The sequence below is a fragment of the Chrysemys picta genome, chromosome 2 (assembly GCF_011386835.1).
Source record: "Chrysemys picta bellii isolate R12L10 chromosome 2, ASM1138683v2, whole genome shotgun sequence".
In the NCBI taxonomy this organism is placed as follows: domain Eukaryota; kingdom Metazoa; phylum Chordata; order Testudines; family Emydidae; genus Chrysemys; species Chrysemys picta.
In genome coordinates, this window is record NC_088792.1 from 48,898,682 (window position 1) to 48,917,817 (window position 19,136).

General features: G+C 41.2%; 1 protein-coding gene across 3 annotated transcripts in view; it reads left to right on the plus strand.

Moving 5' to 3' along the window:
* The window catches only part of LOC101941250 (probable acyl-CoA dehydrogenase 6), a 159,208-nt gene extending 140,801 nt beyond the window's left edge, over window positions 1-18,407 (plus strand). For 2 of the 3 annotated variants that reach the window (XM_005308553.4, XM_065583111.1), the window contains 4 exons: window positions 443-616; window positions 10,594-10,755; window positions 10,895-11,045; window positions 18,099-18,407. In XM_005308553.4, the coding sequence (XP_005308610.1) occupies window positions 443-616; window positions 10,594-10,755; window positions 10,895-11,045; window positions 18,099-18,192 (581 nt within the window). In that variant the 3' untranslated portion in view covers window positions 18,193-18,407. The remainder of the gene's footprint in view (window positions 1-442; window positions 617-10,593; window positions 10,756-10,894; window positions 11,046-18,098) is intronic. The other variant, XM_065583110.1, reaches the window with a different exon arrangement.
* Window positions 18,408-19,136: the final 729 nt, after the last annotated feature.

Genomic DNA, 19,136 nt, shown 5'->3' on the forward strand with positions numbered 1-19,136 from the left:
TACAAAATACACAGATAAAATGTTTATATTCTTAAATATCTATTACTGCCTTTACTATAGTGCTGTCATTCAAAAAGTTACACTAATTTCTGCATTGTGTACAGTATAAAATAACATAAAAGCTAACCTGATACTGCTAGATTTCTAGAGGTCCATTAAAATAAAGGCCATTTCTACTAGCAAATCATTAATTTTTTAGGATTATGAGAAGTAAGGTCTTTAGGATTATGAGAATTCTGATTTCCCATTTTAAAATAGTGGTGTTCGTACAGGGTAGAAATGCTGTGGTTAAGTTTAAGACACTTCCATGTTTTCCTAAATTTAGTATTTTATTGTAGCCTAAGCATAGAAATTTTCAAATTTGCAAACATTAGTACAGAACTCTTTTTTTTTGTTAAATTAATATGTATAATTATATACCCTAATCCATCTTTATTTTTAGGTGTTCACGTTGCTAAAAAGATAGACAAGATGGGTATGAGGTCATCAGACACAGCACAGATCTTTTTTGAAGATGTCAGAGTTCCCAGCAAATACCTCATTGGGGAAGAAGGAATGGGCTTTACATACCAGATGTTGCAGTTCCAAGAAGAGCGTTTATGGGCAGTAGCCAGCAGTAAGTCACCAACGGTACTCCTGGCAAGAGATAGGACTCACTCTTACAAAATTACTAACAAAATTTACTTTCCTGATGGTGATTGGTCATAGTCTAGACATAGAGAACTTTTTCTTTGTATAGCTGGAATAAAAATGAAATGGAAAGAACGTAACCTTTGGATACTACTAGTGAGGCACTGCAGGGTTTTTGTTGTTTGTTTTTTGGTTATTTGGTTGGGGTTTGGTTTGGAGTTATTTTTATTTGTTTGTTTGTTTGTTTGTTTTTGTTGGAGCCTTCTGACGACAGCATGAGGAAAAATGAAAATGCGGCAGCATTGTGTGTGGACTGCCAGTGGAATACAAAGATTATCATAATACACATGGAAAATAGCAAACATGGATTTACCAGAAGGCTGCCTTCTGAAACTGCCTGTAATGGAGAAGTTATAATTTTCTGTTTTTTCTTCAGAAAATTTAGTGTAAAGGTGCTCTTCTTTAATAGCTCTCCATCTCAAATCCTCTATTTCACCTTGATACCAGTACAGCATAAGCAGTGGCAGGACAAATTTCCCCATGCTGCTCTGCCTCTGCCTCTGTGTCTCAACCCTGAACTGGCAGGCCTCTTCTGTGGGAGTGAGAGTGTGGCTTAGTCTCTAGCAGGGCCGCCCAGAGGGGGGGCAAGTGGGGCAATCCCTTTCCTGGCTAGAGGCGCCTTTTTATTTACCCGGCGGCAGTCCGGGTCTTCGGCGGCGAATTTCGGCGGCGGGGGGCCCTTCAGTTGCTCTGGGTCTTCGGCGGCATTTCAGCAGTGGGTCCTTCAGTGCTGCCGAAGACGCGGAGCGACTGAAGGACCCGCCACCGCCGCAGACTCGGAGCGCCGCCCGGTGAGTATGTCCGCTCCCCCGCTTTGCCCCAGGCCTCCTGAATCCTCTGGGAGGCCCTGGTCTCTAGACCCTTTTAGAGCTTGCTCCTGCTCTCATTGGAGTCCATGGGAATTTTGCAGAACTTAAGCAGAAGCAAATGGAGGGCTTTTTTTGTTTGTCTGACTGTTGTTTTTATGGTGCCTCCTTTAAGTTTTGTGGAGGTGGTCTTGTGATGCAGACACTTATTGACTGAGAACTGATTGTGATAGCCAGCGTTTATTAGTATTTTATTAGTGCATAAAGTACCACGCAAGTGCTGAGTATTATTAATAATTAACTTAACTTGGACTACCAAATAGTAATCAAATGGTATCAATTTCAGTCATTACTAATGCAGGACAGAGTCAAACCTGCGTCCCTTCACCAGCCTCCTGAACCATTCACTCTTTTACAATATTTACTTAGTTTATAGTATTATTTGGCCCACTCTAATAAGATTATCTTTACTAAAATTTCAAAGTTATGTAAAGGTATTTTAGACAGGACTGGTAGCTCTGTCTATTATTAAGATTGCCCAATGTATCCCATTATATGACACTGTTTTCAGTTGCTTATAACTTTGTCCAACTTTAACTGTTCAGGCTGAAATTTTACATGCTGGGCATCTGTATTCAGACTCAATTCTTCTGGAAAATGTTGTCCAAAATGGTTCTGCCATTTCTGAGCATGTTAGGAAAAAATAGGCTGCTTGGCTCATCTTAAAAAAAAATCTGGTGACCTTTTCTTTGAACAGCTCTAGCATCCTCACGCTTTGGAGCAGGGACTTGAAATTTGGAAGTGGGTGAAGGATATGCCTTTTTGCCAGCCCCATGGAAATCTGCCTAAATTTGGCCAAGTAATAAGTCTCTGAGAAATCACAGTTTGCATGTGCTCAGTAGTGATTTGCTAGAGCTTAACACCTACCCCGATATAACACGACCCAATATAACACGAATTCGGATATAACACGGTAAAGCAGCACTCTGGGGGGGGTTTAGGGGGACTGCGCGCTCCGGCGGATCAAAGCAAGTTCGATATAACGCGGTTTCACCTATAACACGGTAAGATTTTTTGGCTCCCGAGGACAGCATTATATCGGGGTAGAGGTGTATCTCTAAAGATTCCACCCTCTCTGAGCATGCCCCAGCCTCTCCTAGTTCTTAGTGCTGACCAGACTGCGCATGCACCATCCTATCAGAGCGACTGAGTATGCCTCCTCCAGCCCAAGGCTAGAGGGAAAAAGCTGGATTTTTCCTATTCAGCTTTCTGCTGGCCTTCTGCACAGAGGTGAATTTCACCCAAAGAATGCAAGAATCTTGACTGTGTCTATACCGTGGGCTGGGAGTAACTCCTTTCTCTATCTTCTCAGTTTTGCATAGCCACAAAGTCAGTCACAAGCTATCCCTTAACCACTGGGATCAACTGCAGAATTCTGTCCATAACACAGACAAAGGCTTGCTTCTGAAGTTTAAAAGAAAGTGTCCACCACCACCACCCCTGCCGCCGCCCCCCAAAAGGCAAAAGAGTCTGGCTGTGCCAAGAGTCTTCCTGCAGATATTTGTATCATCCTGCTCTTCTACCAGTCCCATCAAAGCCATACAGAAGCTTTTTTTCTTAATTAATTAGTATGTCATTACACAGCAGTTACCATCTATCCCTTGGGGATTGTATGCAAGGAAAAGGCAGCTTTGTCCCCATCAAAATCTTGTCAATTAATATTTAAATTTTAATTTGCAGATCTCTCTCTCTTATGACTTGTTCTCATAATTACCACAGTAACTGAAGAGCTGGCTTTCCCCTCTCTCCACAGGGATGAGTGAACATTCCAACAGCTGTCCCACTGGAAATGCCACTCAAATTTTAACCACTTTCCTGCCACATCAAAGCAGAAGGGAAGGGAAACTTTGAATTACATTGCAGAGCCATAGCGTTTAAGGTCAGAAGGGACCACAAGATTGTCCAGTCTGACCTCCTGTGTATCACACGCCATTGCATTTCATCCAGTTATTCCAGTAATGAGCACAGTAAGTTGTGGTTTTGGCTGAAGCATAACTTCCTGAAAGGCAGCCAGTCTTATTTGAAGACATGGGAAATCCACCACTTCCCTTGGTAATTTGTTCCAGCGGTTAATCACCCTCATTGTTAAAAATGTGTGCCTTATTTCTGATTAGATTGTCTGGCTTCAGGTTCCGGGCATTGGCATTGGTTCTTGTTATGCCTTACTTCACTATACTGAAAAGCCCTTTGGTGCCAGGTATTTTCTCCTTATGAAGGTACTTATTCACTGTGATCAAATCATTTCTCAGTTTGGTCTTTGATAAACTGAACAGATACAGTAACTCCTCGCTTAACGTTGTAGTTATGTTCCTGAAAAATGCAACTTTAAGCAAAACGATGTTAAGCGAATCCAATTTCCCCATAAGAATTAATGTAAATAGTGTGTGTGTGGGGGGGGGATTTTCACCAGACAAAAGACTATATTATATATATATATATATATACACAGTATAAGTTTTAAACAAACAATTTAATACTGGTACACAGCGATGATGACTGTGAAGCTTGGTTGAGGTGGTGAAGTCAGAGGGTGGGATATTTCCCAGGGAATGCTTTACTGCTAAGCCCTCAAGGGTTAACCCATTGTTGTTAATGTAGCCTCATACTCTACAAGTCAGCACGAATGGAGGGAGGGGAGACAGCATGGCAGACAGAGACACACACCATGTGTGTGTGTGAGAGAGAGAGAGAGAGAGAGAGAGAGCTGCGCATTGCCCCTTTAAGTACACTCACCCCACATTAAGTACATTGCCTTTTTAAGTAGATCAGCAAGTTGAGACAGCAGATGCTGCCCAAGCTCCCTCCGTCCTGAGCCCTGTTGTGTTCCCCCCGTCCTGCTCTATGGATGGGGTAAGCGGGGTGCAGGAGCAGGGGGGAGGGGGACACCCTGACATTAGCCCTCCTCACATCCCCCCCACACACACACACACAGCAAGCAGGAGGCTCAGGGGGGCAGAGGGCAGGAGCAGCACATGGCAGTGGGGGGAGGGACAGCTGAACTGCCAGCAGGCTTGCTGGGCAGCTGCCGCACAGGGAACTTAGGGGAACGGGGAGCTGATGGGGGGCTGCCGGTCCCCCTGGTTCCAAGCCCCCACCAGCTAGCTCCAATGGGCTGCTCTTCCTGCAAGCAGTGGACAAAGCAGGCGGCTGCCAAACGACGTTAGAAGGGAGCATTGCGCAATTTTAAATGAGCATGTTCTCTAATTGATCAGCAACATAACAACGAAACGACGTTAACTGGGATGACTTTAAGTGAGGAGTTACCGTAGACCTCCTTAAGTTTCTTACTGTAAAGCTGTTTTGCAACCCTAAAGTTATTTTTGTGGCTCTTTTCTGCCCCCTCTCCAATTTGTCAACATCCTTTTTAAAATGTTGACCCAAGGAATGTATGCACTATTCCAGTATCAGTCTCACCAATGCCATATACAAAGGTAAAATCACTTCCCTACTACTTGTTTCTCCCGCTTATACATCCATGTATTACATTAGCCCCTTTTGCCACAGCATTGCATGGAGAGCTCATGTTGAGTTTTTTGTCCACTAAGACCCCTAAATACTTTTCAGAGTTACAGCTTTTCAGGATATAGTCTCCCATTCTGTAGGTATGGTGTGCAAATTTTCTCTATAAAACTTAATAGAAAGTTCCTCCAACTTTAGAATGTAATATGGACATTGAAATAAAAGACAAACAAAAGAAAGTGGCTGAGAAATCAAAATAAGAAGGAGGGAGGATTAAATTACACTTTTTCTGTGGAAATAACAGTGAAATAGGGAAAAGAGACCTGCTATGAGAAAGGTGACAGATGTTCACAGAAATTTCCTGGTAGGCATGATGAAGCCAGGCAGCTTTTTGTAAAGAGATTAATGTTGTTGAAAAACATCTGTGACAGAATTTCTCTGAAAACAAAGTCAACCAAATTAGCACAGCCTTGGAAACAATTTTTCATTTGGGGGATATTTTTTAAGTACGTGATCCTGTAGCTCAGCCTAAAAAAGTATTGTGATGCCTGTAATGTGCTGATAAAGACTTTTTGTGGTACTTAGAGAAACATTAGTTGACAGAGTAGTGTGTATTTCCTTTTCATTTTTTTAAAGGACACCCAGGTTAAAAACTATATTAAAAATATATTCATACCTCTGGCTCCAATCCTGCCACTGGATCTGCATGGGAGTGGGGATCCAACCATGGGAAACCAAATATAGAACTGGGCCTAAGTTACATGTAAAATTATATTTTAAAAATATTTTATTTTCTAAATAGGGGCAGATTTTCAGGACCAGCCTCCATCTTTACAGGAGTAAACATTTCTAGATAATCTAATCACTTGTTCAAACGAGAAGTTTGAAGTCTATCTTGTAAAGTGTCCCCTTGCAGTTCAGTGCAGATGCAATTATTTCTGGACACAAAATTGCTCCTATAAAGCATAGACCAGGTCAAAGTCTAGCTGATAGCCTAATCCATAGTTTGTATGCCTGAGGAGGTAGCACATCTTCAAAGAATTTTGTTTTAATCTGTTTCCATTGGAATTTATATTAAAAATAGAACAAAAAGAATAATTTTCTGGAAATGTTTTTATTGACCTTATGTTTTATAAAAATATTATTTTACCAAATCAAAATTTGGTCCCAAATTATTAAACATTCCTTTCTCTCTTTCTCTGCCAATGTGTCACAAAGACAAGGTGAGTGAGGTAATATTGTTTATTGGACTAACTTCTGTTGGTGAGAGAGACAAGCTTTTGAGTCACACAGAGCGCTTCTTCAGGTCTGGAAAATGTACTCAGGCCGTGGCTAGACTCGAAACTTCAAAGCGCTGCTGGTACTCCACCTCCATGAGGGGATTAGCTTACTGCTGCTCCCAGCGCTAGAGCACTGTTTACACTGGCGCTTTACAGCGCTGTAACTTGCTGCACTCAGGGGGCTGTTTTTTCACACCCTTGAGCGAGAAAGTTGCAGCGCTGTAAAGTGCCAGAGTAGCCATAGCCTCAGAGTGTGTCAGCTAAATACAAGGTGGAACAGATTGTTTAGCATAAGTAAAGTCTTGCATCTGAAGAAGTGAGGTTCTTACCCACGAAAGCTTATGCTCCCAGTACTTCTGTTAGTCTCAAAGGTGCCACAGGACCCTCTGTTGCTTTTTACAGATTGTTTAGCATAAGTAGTTAACACACATTTCATGAGATCATTCAAGGTGAAGTGGCCTGTTAACACCCCATTAGTCATCCAGTGTCTCTATTCAGTCGGTATTTTTTAGTGTCTAGCAACGTTATGAATTGAAGTTCCTAGGCTTGTCTTTTGAAAGTGTTGTGCAGATTTCCTTTGAGAATGAGGACTGGGAGGTCAGAGTGATCGCGTTGTGAAAAGTGTTCACCCCTAGGTGATAGAGTGTTTTTGTCTTTTATCATTTTTCAGTGAGAGTTCATTTGAGAGCATAGTGATTGTCTGGTTTCACCCACACAGTTGCTACTGGGGCATTTAGTGCACTGGATGAGGTACACCACATGTTGTGATAGGCAAGCATAGGACCGATGGATCTTGAAAGGTATGTTGTGGGGATGTTGATCATCAGAGCAGTGGAGATATGCCTACAGGCTTTGCATTTCTTGTTCTGGAAGGGGCTGCTGCCACTTTGAGTTGGTATATCCTAGTCTGTGGAGAGCTTGCTTCTGATGATGAGCTTGGAGCGGTTGGGGGTTGTTTGAAGGCTAAAAGAGGGGGTTCAGGAAAGGTTTCTTTCAGAATGCGGTCCCCATTGTGTATATGTTGTAATTGTTTGATGATACCCTGTATAGGTTCCAGTTTGGGGTGTGGTAAGTGACAACTAGGTGTGTGCAGTTGGAGGGGGTTTTATTTCTGTATGGAAGCAGCTTTCTCGGGGTACTTGGGTGGCCTGTTCCATGATGTGATCTACTTCTCTGGTGGAGTGTCCTTGTTTGGGGAAGGCAGTTTTAAGTGTGTTAAGGTGTATATCCCAGTTTTTCTCCTCAGAGTCTATTCTGTGGTATCTGAGTGCCTGGCTGTAGATAAATTTCTTGGTGTGTTTGGGTGGTTACTAGATCTGTGAGGGCAGGTGTGATTATGTGTGGATTTCTTGCATATAGTTGTTTGTAGGGTTCCATTGTTGAAGCTGATTGTGGTGTTCAGGAAGTTGATGCGAGTGTGGGAGGGTTCTAGAGAGAATTTGATGGATGTGTGGTGGTTATTGAAGTTGTGGAAATCTATGATGGAATGAATGTCATCGGTACAGAAAATGAAAATATCATGAACGTACCTCAGGTGTATCATTGGTTTTGTGTTGCATTTGTCCAGACATTCTTCCTCAAGGTGTCCCATTAAGATGTTGGCATATTGTGGAGCCATCCTAATACCCATCGCTGTTCCTATGGTTTGGACAAAGTGTTTGTTGTTGAATGTAAAATTGTTATGGGTGAGGATGAAATGGATGAGTTTGATGGTGTGTTTGGGGTGGATATCTGAGGGTTGTCCATTATCTTGTAAATATTTGAGGCAGGCAGCAATGCTATAATTGTGAGGGATGTTGGTTATAGGGTGGTGATATCCATAATGGCAAGAATGGTGTTCTGAGGAGGTTATTAACGTTGTGGAGTTTCTGGAGGAAGTCAGTTGTGTGGTGGAGGAAGCTGGCCCTTTGTGTGGTGAGTAGTTGGAGGATGGGTTCTATGAGTCCTGATATTCCTTCAGACAGAGTGCTGTGGCCAGATATGATGGGTCTGCCTGGGTTCCCTGGTCTGTGTATTTTGGGAAGCATATAGAAGTTCTCTGGGGTGGATTTGGGGGGAATGAGGTTGTAGAGTTTCTCTTTGAGTTGTTTGGGGAAGGATTTGATGATATCCTTAAATTCCTGGGTAAATTGTGGTGTGGGGTCTTCTTTGAGTTCTTTATGGTTGGTGTATAGCAGTGGTTCTCAACCTATTTACCATTGTGGGCCTCATGCAATACTACCTGCATGACCCTGAGGATGTCACATGGGCCACAGCTGTGTGCTGATTGGGCCACAAGTTGAGAACCACTTGTGTATAGTATAGTAAATATATCAGACATTAATAAAAGTAGCTGTGTTTCTTGCTTTCTTGAAGAAAATAATGAAGCACACCTCTCTGTTCATAATGTAACACTTCCATTCAATTTAAAAATCTGTCATGTTGCCCTCAGGACAACATGGACCCCTACAGAGTCCCACAGATGCTAGCAGATCACACTGTAAGATTGGGGACCTGGACAGTAAAGTGCAGATCTCTTTTATTTATTAATTGCTATATTGAACTTGGAGGCAATGGGAAAGTTTAATGTGTGCTAAGAACGTAGAATGGTATCTTCCTAAATTCTTAATTTGGGCATGGTGGCTCAGGTCTGTGAGTCATTCAGCCAGGGCCAAGTTAGAAAACAACGATAAATCTTTAGGCATGAGGTGCCCTGCATTCTGTTGAGGCAGATTGTTCAGCTTGCGAGTAGATGGGGATGTCCCCTTTGTATCCCCGAGAAATGACCTTTCACATTGATTATCAGTAGAATGAAGAGAGCTTAGTTCATTTCTTCTAGTTTAAGGAGTTGTAGAAAGACTAGGCATGGGAAATTATGTACAGGGGAGCAGATTGTTCCACATATGTCTTCTGTTGTTACCCAGGGTTTTCAGAACCCACAGCAATGGTAACTTAACTATTTCATTCCAGGCAGTGTCAAGAATAAATCAATGGGAACACAGCAATTCCGTCTGATAAAAGATTAATGCAAGTAAGGGTGCTCTGTCTATAACTGCAGTTTTTTTAAGCACACACAGACATAAGCAATACGTTTAGAACATCCCAAATATTTACCTAAAATCTGGAACAGTACTGAATAATTAACAGCAGATTCACAATGGCCAGTTGCTCACCCACTGAGGAGAAAAAGTTTTGGGAAAAATGTCTCTCAAGATGGCTTCAGAGGATTGCTCCACGTACACTGTATTAGCTAATCTTTTATAACTAACTTCTATAAAACACATAGGTCATAGTGACCCCTACTAAATAATAACTTTTCCTAACTTTCAATAAACTACTTATCAACAAACATTCCTAACAATCTTAATCATAATAAACTTCTATATCAGAGGCGCCCAGATTCAAGGTTTTCCGTCCACTTATTTTCTTTCAGTCTCAGTTGTTGACTTTTTCTCTCCCCTCCTCCCATTCTGATTAGCAGAAATTGCCAGCTAGTTTTGACCTTGCCTCTAAAAGCCTGCTTTCAAATTAACCCTATACTATGTGGTGTTCTATTTTATTAATTCATGGTGGCTGAATGCACATAATAGGATTGCAATTAGCGTGATCACATTCTGGAGTACACCCCTACCCCTCAAATCCAGGGTAACACTCTAGGATTCTTACACCATCCTTTGAGGCCACTGGACTCTATGGACTAATGGTCTTATTGAGTATAGTAATTCTTATGTTCCTATATATAGTTCAGAATTCTTGGTTCCTTTAGGTTGTCCCATCATGTACAGAAGGTTATATGGGTGTGATGAGTGACAAATGATGAGACAGAAGCAAGGAGTAGCCTTCAAAGTGATGCAGAAGGGGATGTGGAGTCCCTGAAGGGACTCATAAAGACTGGTGATGAGGCAGGGAAGATGAGTTTGGCAGCTGTGCCATGTGGATGGCCTAGAAGGAATGAGGTGGATGGAGAGAAGAAGGTTACAGTAATTGAGGTAGGAGGTTATTGAAGCATGGACAAGGGTATTGGCAGTAGGGATAGAAAAGAAGATGTTGTTAGTATTCCAGCTTATACATACATATATTCTAAAGTCTTTCTTCAGGACATATGGGAATGACCAACATCTGTAGGGAATTGAAACTATAAATAGTAAATTAGCCCCATAGAATAATTTATTTTTAAACAACTGGTTTATTCATTGTACCTATTTTACACAACCTGGGAGGAGAAAAAAGTCTTCCTTTTTAACAAACCTCACACACACCACATACCTGAGAAACCCTTGAGTAAAAACAGCTGCTGTTCTGTGCTTCGATTCCTCTAGTCCTGGCACCAATGGAAAATGTGATACAAGAAACTATTGACTATACTCGCCAACGGAAAATATACAACCAGCCAGTACTGCATAACCAAACAGTGCACTTTCGCCTGGCAGAATTAGCAACTGAGGTGGAACTTGTTCGCTCTCTGCTGTACCAGGCTGTTGGTAAGCTTCCACATTTGGCTTCAGGAATATACTCTTAATATGAAACAATTGCCATGATTGGAAAAATATGGGAAGGGTGTTGGGAGTGAGGTTATACTGCAGTCAGTGACTTACTGTAGAATGTGTGCTTTTATTTTAGTGCTCTATATAAGAGGCAATGATGTGACCAAATTTGCTTCAATGGCTAAACTAAAGGCAGGTCGTCTAGCCCGTGAGCTGAGTGATAATTGCCTCCAGTTCTGGGGAGGAATGGGATTCACCAATGAGGTGCTAGTGAGCAGACTTTACAGGTGAGTTACTGTTTGCGAATGTGAAAGGTTTTGACTCTGCTTTAAATAACTTTGATCAAATATATGCAGTATTAAAAACCCTACGTGGGATGTTTGCTCTTTACAATTTTGCTGCAGTGTAAATAATCTGGAACAGACCCCCAGTTGATGTAAATAATGAAGTTCCATTGGAGTTACACAAGCCACAGATCTGATCCTCCTGCCTGATCCTGCAGTGGGGATCCACAGGCACAGAGTTTCATTGGCTCCAATGTGACATTGCCCAGGTGTAACAGTCAAGGAACATAGAAGAAGATCCCTTTTTTAGGATCACAGCTTTAAAAGTAATTGTGTGGTTCAATCTACCCACAAGGCTCGTCTGAAGCTCAAATAAAGGGAGTGGAGGTGACTCCATATCCTTCTACAGTTCACCATTAGCTCTATATGTCTCTAAGGCAGGAGCTCCAGAGAGAAAGACACCTTAATGATAGGTCCTTTCCCCATTAGCAAGGGGGTGCCTATCCTAGGTGCTCCTGACACAAATTACAGAACCAAAATAAAAATGAAAGAGCCACAGAATTTGACCCCCCATAAAAGTGGATTCAGGAGTCTACCTTTAGGCTCCTGTTTTTGAAACTCAACACTCCACACAGCTCCAACAACTCTTCCCCTGGTTGACCTCCCAGTAGTCTTCTCTAGCAACCTGTGTGGGGCTAGGTCAGAGGACCTTTCCAAGACATGTGGAGGAATGAAGTTCTGCCCCCTGCTCCCTCAATACAGCCCCTTGGATGGGAATTAAGAGGTGAAAAGGCCTTGCACCGGCCCTACATACCATGAGTAAATTTTACCTGTAGAGACGCCATGGACTTTTAAAAGGGAGATGCCAAACTATACACCCTGAGCCCACTGAGATTCATGCAAAGATGATAAAAACAGAGAGAAGAGAAATACTGACTATAGAAATGAGCAAAATTGTAAGTAGAGTATTTTCTATGAGGTGCCAATAATCCTTTAAGTGGGATGCTGGCTCCAGTACCCTGTATTCTTTTGGAGGATGGTTATAGCCTATATGCCAAATGACGTTAACGCTGTATGTATTGTTACATAAACAAAATATGGATCTTAAATTCTCCTGCCTATAGTAGCTTGCATATAAATCCTCGTAATAAGATGCCTAACAAAGTGTTAGTGGAATCAGGGTTAGGTCTGTCAAGATATTAGTAAATATACCATTTCTGTGTAAAGTGGCAATAGGAAAATTGAAAAAATGGACGTTATAAAAAGTTTACTTCTTTATAACGTGTTACTTTGTTTCTAGAAATAAAGCTCTTGAAGTACTTTTACTAAAAATTACATCAGAGCACGGGATATAAACTGTCAACAGTCTCATTGCTAACAACCTCTTCTGTTAAACCAATGCAACAGAAGAAGGAAAATGTTGTTTAAAAACATCTGATATAAAACTGCCGTCCCTTTGTTAGAAATGCTGTAGAACTACTGCTTCAGAGAGGCAAGCCTGATGTGGGCTGGCTGAAAAAGAGAGCTCGGATGTGTTGACCACAAGGTCGTGATGTGGCAATTTCCCGAGCTGGGAGCAGTGTAAGTGCTTCATTCCCCAGAGCATCTTTCTGCAAGCTTCCTGCCCTTTTCAGAACACGCTGCTATTGGCAGTGGTGCTGTAATACATTCGTATTACATATGCCACAGGAGTGGGATTTATGTGGAGGATGGAAATAAATCTCATGCATTTGTATGGGTTTGATTTGTCCTCTGAACTTGTGGTTTTGGCACTATTGCTACTTCTGGGAGCACCCGTCTGACTCTGAGACACGGCTGTTCTGGGCCCATTCCAGGATAGCTACTAAGCAGACTAGTGTAGTTATGTATTTGCTCCCCAGCTGGCAAATCCAGCACATTTCCTATTGGGATCTATCCTGTGCCTGCCATCTAATATTAAAGAAAGAAATCCTTGCCACCTCAAAAGAAAAAGCATTATAAATAGACCTAAATGATGATGGTCATGCTCCAGAATTTTGTTATGAACTAATACAATTCCATGGTTGGATAATCATAGTCACCAGAGAGGTGAAGTAAGAATATCACCTGAAAGAAACAAACACAGGTTTACTCCGTGATCCATTGTAATCTCTACTAATAAACAAAGCAGCAAGTCTCCTAATACTAGTTCTTCATTTTACTCAGACATTGCTGTAATCAGTTCACATCACTGTGACATTTGTACAGCAGCAAGCCGCTGTTACCGTAAGTGCTCGGCATTTCCATTCAGTCATACCATGAGAATTAGTTTGCAAAGTAATCCTTAGTAAGCAGTGTTAGTGCCTGACACACAGGACAGTCTGCTATTACTTCAGCAAGCATCATGCATTATGATAACTCTTTAATAAATTCAGCTTTTAAATTGCTTAATAGTGTTGGTAGGGAGTTTTAACCAGACATTGTACAAACCTGTCTGCCAAGTTGTTTTATTAACTATCACTTTAAGTTCAATAGTTCTTAAATCATTTATTCTACAAAAGTATTTCCAACGTACAGACTTGTTAGAAGAAGGAATTAATGAAGGCTAGTTACCACTCGCCCTCACCAGACACATCCTGCTGGTTTTATATAATGCATTTCCCAGATGTTTCACTTCTTATATCTCAGTATTTGTTAAATAAAATACTGTATTTTCTGGCGTATAAGACTACTTTTTAACCCAGGAAAATCTTCTCAAAAGTCGGGGGTCGTCTTATACGCCGGGTGTCGTCTTATAGGGCGGGTGCTGAAACTTCCGAGCTGGACTGGAGAATCTGCGGTCGCCGCATATGGTGGGGGGAGCTCAAAAACGGCCGCGGCCGCATCCCCGCCCGATGACGAGGTGAGGGGGCGCCTCACCAGGAAGGTGTAAGTGAAGGGCGGAGCAAGCTGCAGGCGTCCGGGACGCCCGGGGTATGGAAAAAAGAGAGAGAGCGGCGCTGTGCCCAGAAAAACACGCCTCTTTCACCTGTCTGGCCCGCCCTTGTATCCTATTACCGTACCTCCTTCTCTGCCTCTCAGATCTCGCTCCTGAGGACTGCAGTGAAGCGGCGCAGGCGCGCATGTGCGAGATCTGAGAGGCAGAGAAGGAGGTAATAGGATACAAGGGCGGGCCAGACGGGTGAAAGAGGCGTGTTTGCGCTACCGCTCTGATAGTCTTGGAGACAGGGAGGGCTGGGCAGGCAGGGAGAGCTGACCAATCCAAGCAGGCTTTGTATACAACAACCAGCCAATTGCCGGTAAGGTACATCGCTTGCCGTGATTGGCTGGTTGTTGTATACTGGGTACCACATACAGTACAGCACCAGTATCTGTACCTGTTCATACAGTATAGCACCAGTACATACAGTACAGTATACAAATGTCCAACAGTCAAAACCCCATCATGGCTCCACCAGCAAGAAGAAAGAAATATGAAGCCAGTTTCAAACTTAAAGTTGTAAATTTTGCCATGGAACATAATAACTGCGCTGCTGCAAGACAATATGGAGTAACAGAAAAGATGGTTCGGGACTGGAAAGCAAATGAAAAAGCATTAAAGAGTATGCCAAGGGGTAAGTGTGCATTAAGAAGAGGCACTCCACATTGGCCAGAACTCGAAAAACATGTAGCAGACATGGTGAATGAGCATCGCCAAAACAGTTATGTAGTGACACGAAATAAAATACATTTGTTTGCACTTCAGTGGGCCAAATCTAACCCAGATCACAGCAACAGATTTAAGACCACTGTATCCTGGTGTACTAGATTCATGGGAAGGCATAATATGGTACTGAGGCAAAAGATGAAAATTGCCCCAAAATTACCTGCAGATCTTGATAGCAAAGTAAATAGTTTCCATTGATACGTAATACAACAGCGCACTAAACATGGCTATGCGTTAAGTAGTATTGGAAATATGGATGAAACTCCAATTAATTTTGATATGGTTGGAAATAAAACTGTCCATCAAAAAGGTGAAAAAACAATTTTAATTAAAACAACAGGACATGAGAAGTCCAGTTTTACAGTGGTACTAGGATGCACAGCTGATGGCGCCAAACTGAGACCAATGATTATTTTTAAAAGAAAAACAATGCCGAAATTCAAGTTCCCTGTTGGTTGTTTTGTACATGTGAATGAAAAAGGCTGGATGGATGAAGAAGGGGTAAAGCTATGGCTTGATAATGTATGGAGCAGGCGACCAGGTGGACTTATTCAAAAATGTAGTCTACTGGTGTGGGATATGTTCAGGGCTCATTTAACTCCCAGCACCAAGCAAATGCTTGCAAGACTAAACACAGATGCGGCAGTTATTCCTGCAGGATTGACATCGTTGGTACAGCCACTGGATGTGTGCCTAAACAAGCCATTTAAAGATCGCATTCAAGAACAGTGGAATGAATGGATGGTTAGCGGCGAAAAGTCATTCACAAAAGGAGGAAACATGCGTGCTCCACAGTTGGATGTTTTGTGCAAGTTTGTCATAAAAGCCTGGAATGATATTGATGCAGAAACAGTAATCAAGTCTTTCAAGAAGTGTGGCATATCAAATTCATTAGATGGTATGGAGGACGACTACTTGTGGCAAGATGAAGAGGAAGCCGAAGCTGAGACCACACCATCTGATACGGAATTCGATCCATACGATGACTGCCTTACAAATGTATCACAAGAGGTCATTGATGTACTTATGATATCAGATGACGAACAGGAGGATTTTGAAGGCTTTTAAAGGGAAACTGTCACGCCAGCAAAACCTGTAAAAATACCGTAGCTTGCAGTTATGATGGGCGTTGCTAACTCGCCAGGGACTTGCCCGGCACTTGCTCTCTCTCTCTTGTTTGTTATCTTCCTCCTATCATCATCAGTTCCAGTTTGGTTGACAGCTTAGAAAACAAACAGCATGGCAGCTCCCATGGGTTTATTGTCTTATCCTTCCTTTCAGCTTTAGAGTGAATTAGGAAAAGTTTAATCCACTTGCACTGTTTTATGTTTACATGTTTGATGACAAACAACCTTATGTTTATAAGTGACAGTTTTCCTGCTAAGTACCTGCATGTCATAAGCATTTGAATTAAAATTACCATATTGAAATCAAATCTGATGTTTTTTTAATTTATTTTTTTTTTGGTGTGCGTTGGAAGAGAGGTAGTCTTATACGGCGAGTATATCCCAAACTCTATATTTTAACTGGAAAAGTTGGGGGTCGTCTTATACGCACAGTCGTCTTATACGCCGGAAAATACGGTAGATATAGTAAGGATTTTTCTTTTCTTTTTTGGGGGGGAGAGGAGGAGGAGAAAATCAGTTTCTCTCACTGATTCCAGATATATAATTGTTTCATGGACACATCCCCATTTTATATAGGCAGACATCTTCCATATATTACATATTTGGATATTCAACAAACTTAGATTTTATTTTAATATAACATGACTTTTTTACTTGTCAGTGACTAAGTAATTTACTTAATTAGAAACTATTTATATTTGTAAAGGGTTATGATCAACTTGAAATCTAGTCGTCACAATTTTTTTACAGTAGTTTCAAATACTACAAGCTACCTCGAACGTCTGCCAACTGTTACGGTGTTGCATTCCTGCTTTTTAAATGTTTTTCTTCCCAAGTTGCTGTGTGTAAAACCCCAGCAAGCAACAGGGGAAATTGATTATTGGCTATGCATATGAAACAGATAAAATGACTGTAAATGGTGCTGCCAAATGTGCAAAGTGGGGTAAAACCAAAAGTGGGTTTTTTTCTCAAATACCTTTTAGTTATTGCTGGGCAAAGTTTTATTGGTAAAAGATAAAATTATAAGTGTGATTTTTAAGTTGTTACTTTGAATAACTAAGCATTTGCGGTCACATTATCTTTGGGTTTTTTAGAAAATGTTAAAAAAAGTCAGTGCAACTTTTCATGCCGTTGTTCACACAGACCATAAATCTTATGAACGTATACATCTGATCTAGAATGACTAAGTAATTTCTTCTTTTCTTGATAGGTGTCTGATTACCGCACTGTCACCATTGAATTGAGAAGTGGTAGTTTAGCAGAACAATTTTTTTCCCCAGGAAAAATCAAATTTACAAAGAAAATAGGAAAGAGAGGGGGCATGGCAGTTTATGGCCTGAGTAGCTATGAGAATTTAGGCATCGCAGGTGGGGATGGCACAGTGGTGTAACAGCCAGCTTTTCAATTAATATTGCTGAAACCTCTCACTCAAAAGTAAGTAAGGTTAGAGCGGCCCTTCCAGGAAGATAAACTGAGTAAAAGTAAGGCCTTAAAAAATAGTCTTATCAGATCCAGGTGGATGTTGGATACCATGATGTATTTTAAAGTAGTAGTATTTACTTCCAAGTCATTGTGCAAAAATGGACTGCCCCCAGTGTTCTGCAGAACCCCTGCTGCTGTTCGATTGCGCCCCTTCCCTACAGAGATCACTGAAGTTCAATGTTACAGACTACACTGAATGTCTGAAAAGTTAAAGGATGCAAGATCCCTTTTCTCCCTAGAATCCTTTTACCTCCTGCAGACACATTTCCAGAGAAAAGATGGGCCACAGTTCATTTTGTAAAGTGCAGCCTTCATCCTGGTGAGCATGGAGATTTCAAGTGTTAGCCTAACAAACTTGGACAATCCAAACAGTGTAGACAATGGAACACCAAGCTGCTCTTTAAAGGTTTCTCTGGCAAATTTTTAAAGCTGTAGGAAGGTAACAAAGGGGTAAATCCTTCATAAGCTTTACTTGGAAGGGGAAACAAAGTTACTGAAATTCAGAGCTAGCATTATACTTGAAGAAAACTGCATTTCCAAACTTTAGGCTATGACTGAAGCAATGCTGTGTTTTTCTTTTCAAACAACCTGCAAAGCTTTCTTCACTCTGATTGATGTGTATGTACAATATTAGCTAGAGTATGTTTCTGTGTAATAAAACCGGAGGAAAAGTAACTTTGTAGTAACTAAACGTGGGGGGAGGGGCAGGAAACATTTCAGTTCAGCATGAATTTTCAGCTGATGTATCATACAAATGTTTTCACCCATTCTTTGTCTCTGCAGAGACTCAAGATTACTGTCAATAGGAGCTGGTGCAGATGAAGTCATGCTTTCCATTATATGCAAATATATGGAAACTCTTCCACAAAAGAAGTAACACCCAGCAACAGTTACATTTCTTCATTGAAAATTCATGCGAGAGATACAGTATATTGATTACATTCTGAAAGAATAGCAATATATCTAAGGTGATTAAGTGAAATTTTCTAGCATTTATGCCAATGACCTACTACTTAGTGCCTTTGTATACAAAATTTCTTGTACCATAACTTTTAAATTAAATATTGAAATTAAAAGGAAGTAATCTGAAAACATGTATCCTCTTGCAACATTTTTTTCTCTTGTTGCAGACCATTTGCTGCTTTTGAGTGGTCTAGTGCATATTAAGTAAATGGAGTGAGTGTCTACTTATATAAGCAAGCTACACCTACAGTTAAAAAACATAAACCATGATATAATTGAGTGCCACCTTGCCATGTCCCATGCAAGAGAGAATTCTACGAGTAGTTTACTTAAGCAAATTTTAATGTAAAACTGCACTGAATACCAACCATATCGTCTATTGGAGACATGCACTTTATCTTAGGTTGTAAGGTCTTTGTGGAATGGTCTTTTTTTTTCTTCTGTGGTTGTACAGTCCTGGTTCACAGTTAAGGCTTCTAGGCACCAGAATTTCTCATGCTTCATTTCTTAAACTTGTATATTCCATTACTGGAACAGTAATTCTGCTGTCCTTCATTCACCTCTAGGTTACATAACTTTCACTTCGTAATATTCAATGATCAATATCTCACACTGCAGAAAATGGCTCTACATATACGTCATTCATTTTGAACAGTGGCCATAAGTCTGGCAACATTGCCTTACAATTCCTAGTCCTTAGCTAAATTGTTACAGTTTTCAACCAAACTGGGGAAGTTCTACTGCCTGTGTTATACAGGAGAATATACTGGATGATCACAAGTGTCCTTTCTGGCTTTGGAATCTATGATTAGCGGCAGTTTACATTGGTTAGGACCTAGATACCAAATAGACAATACC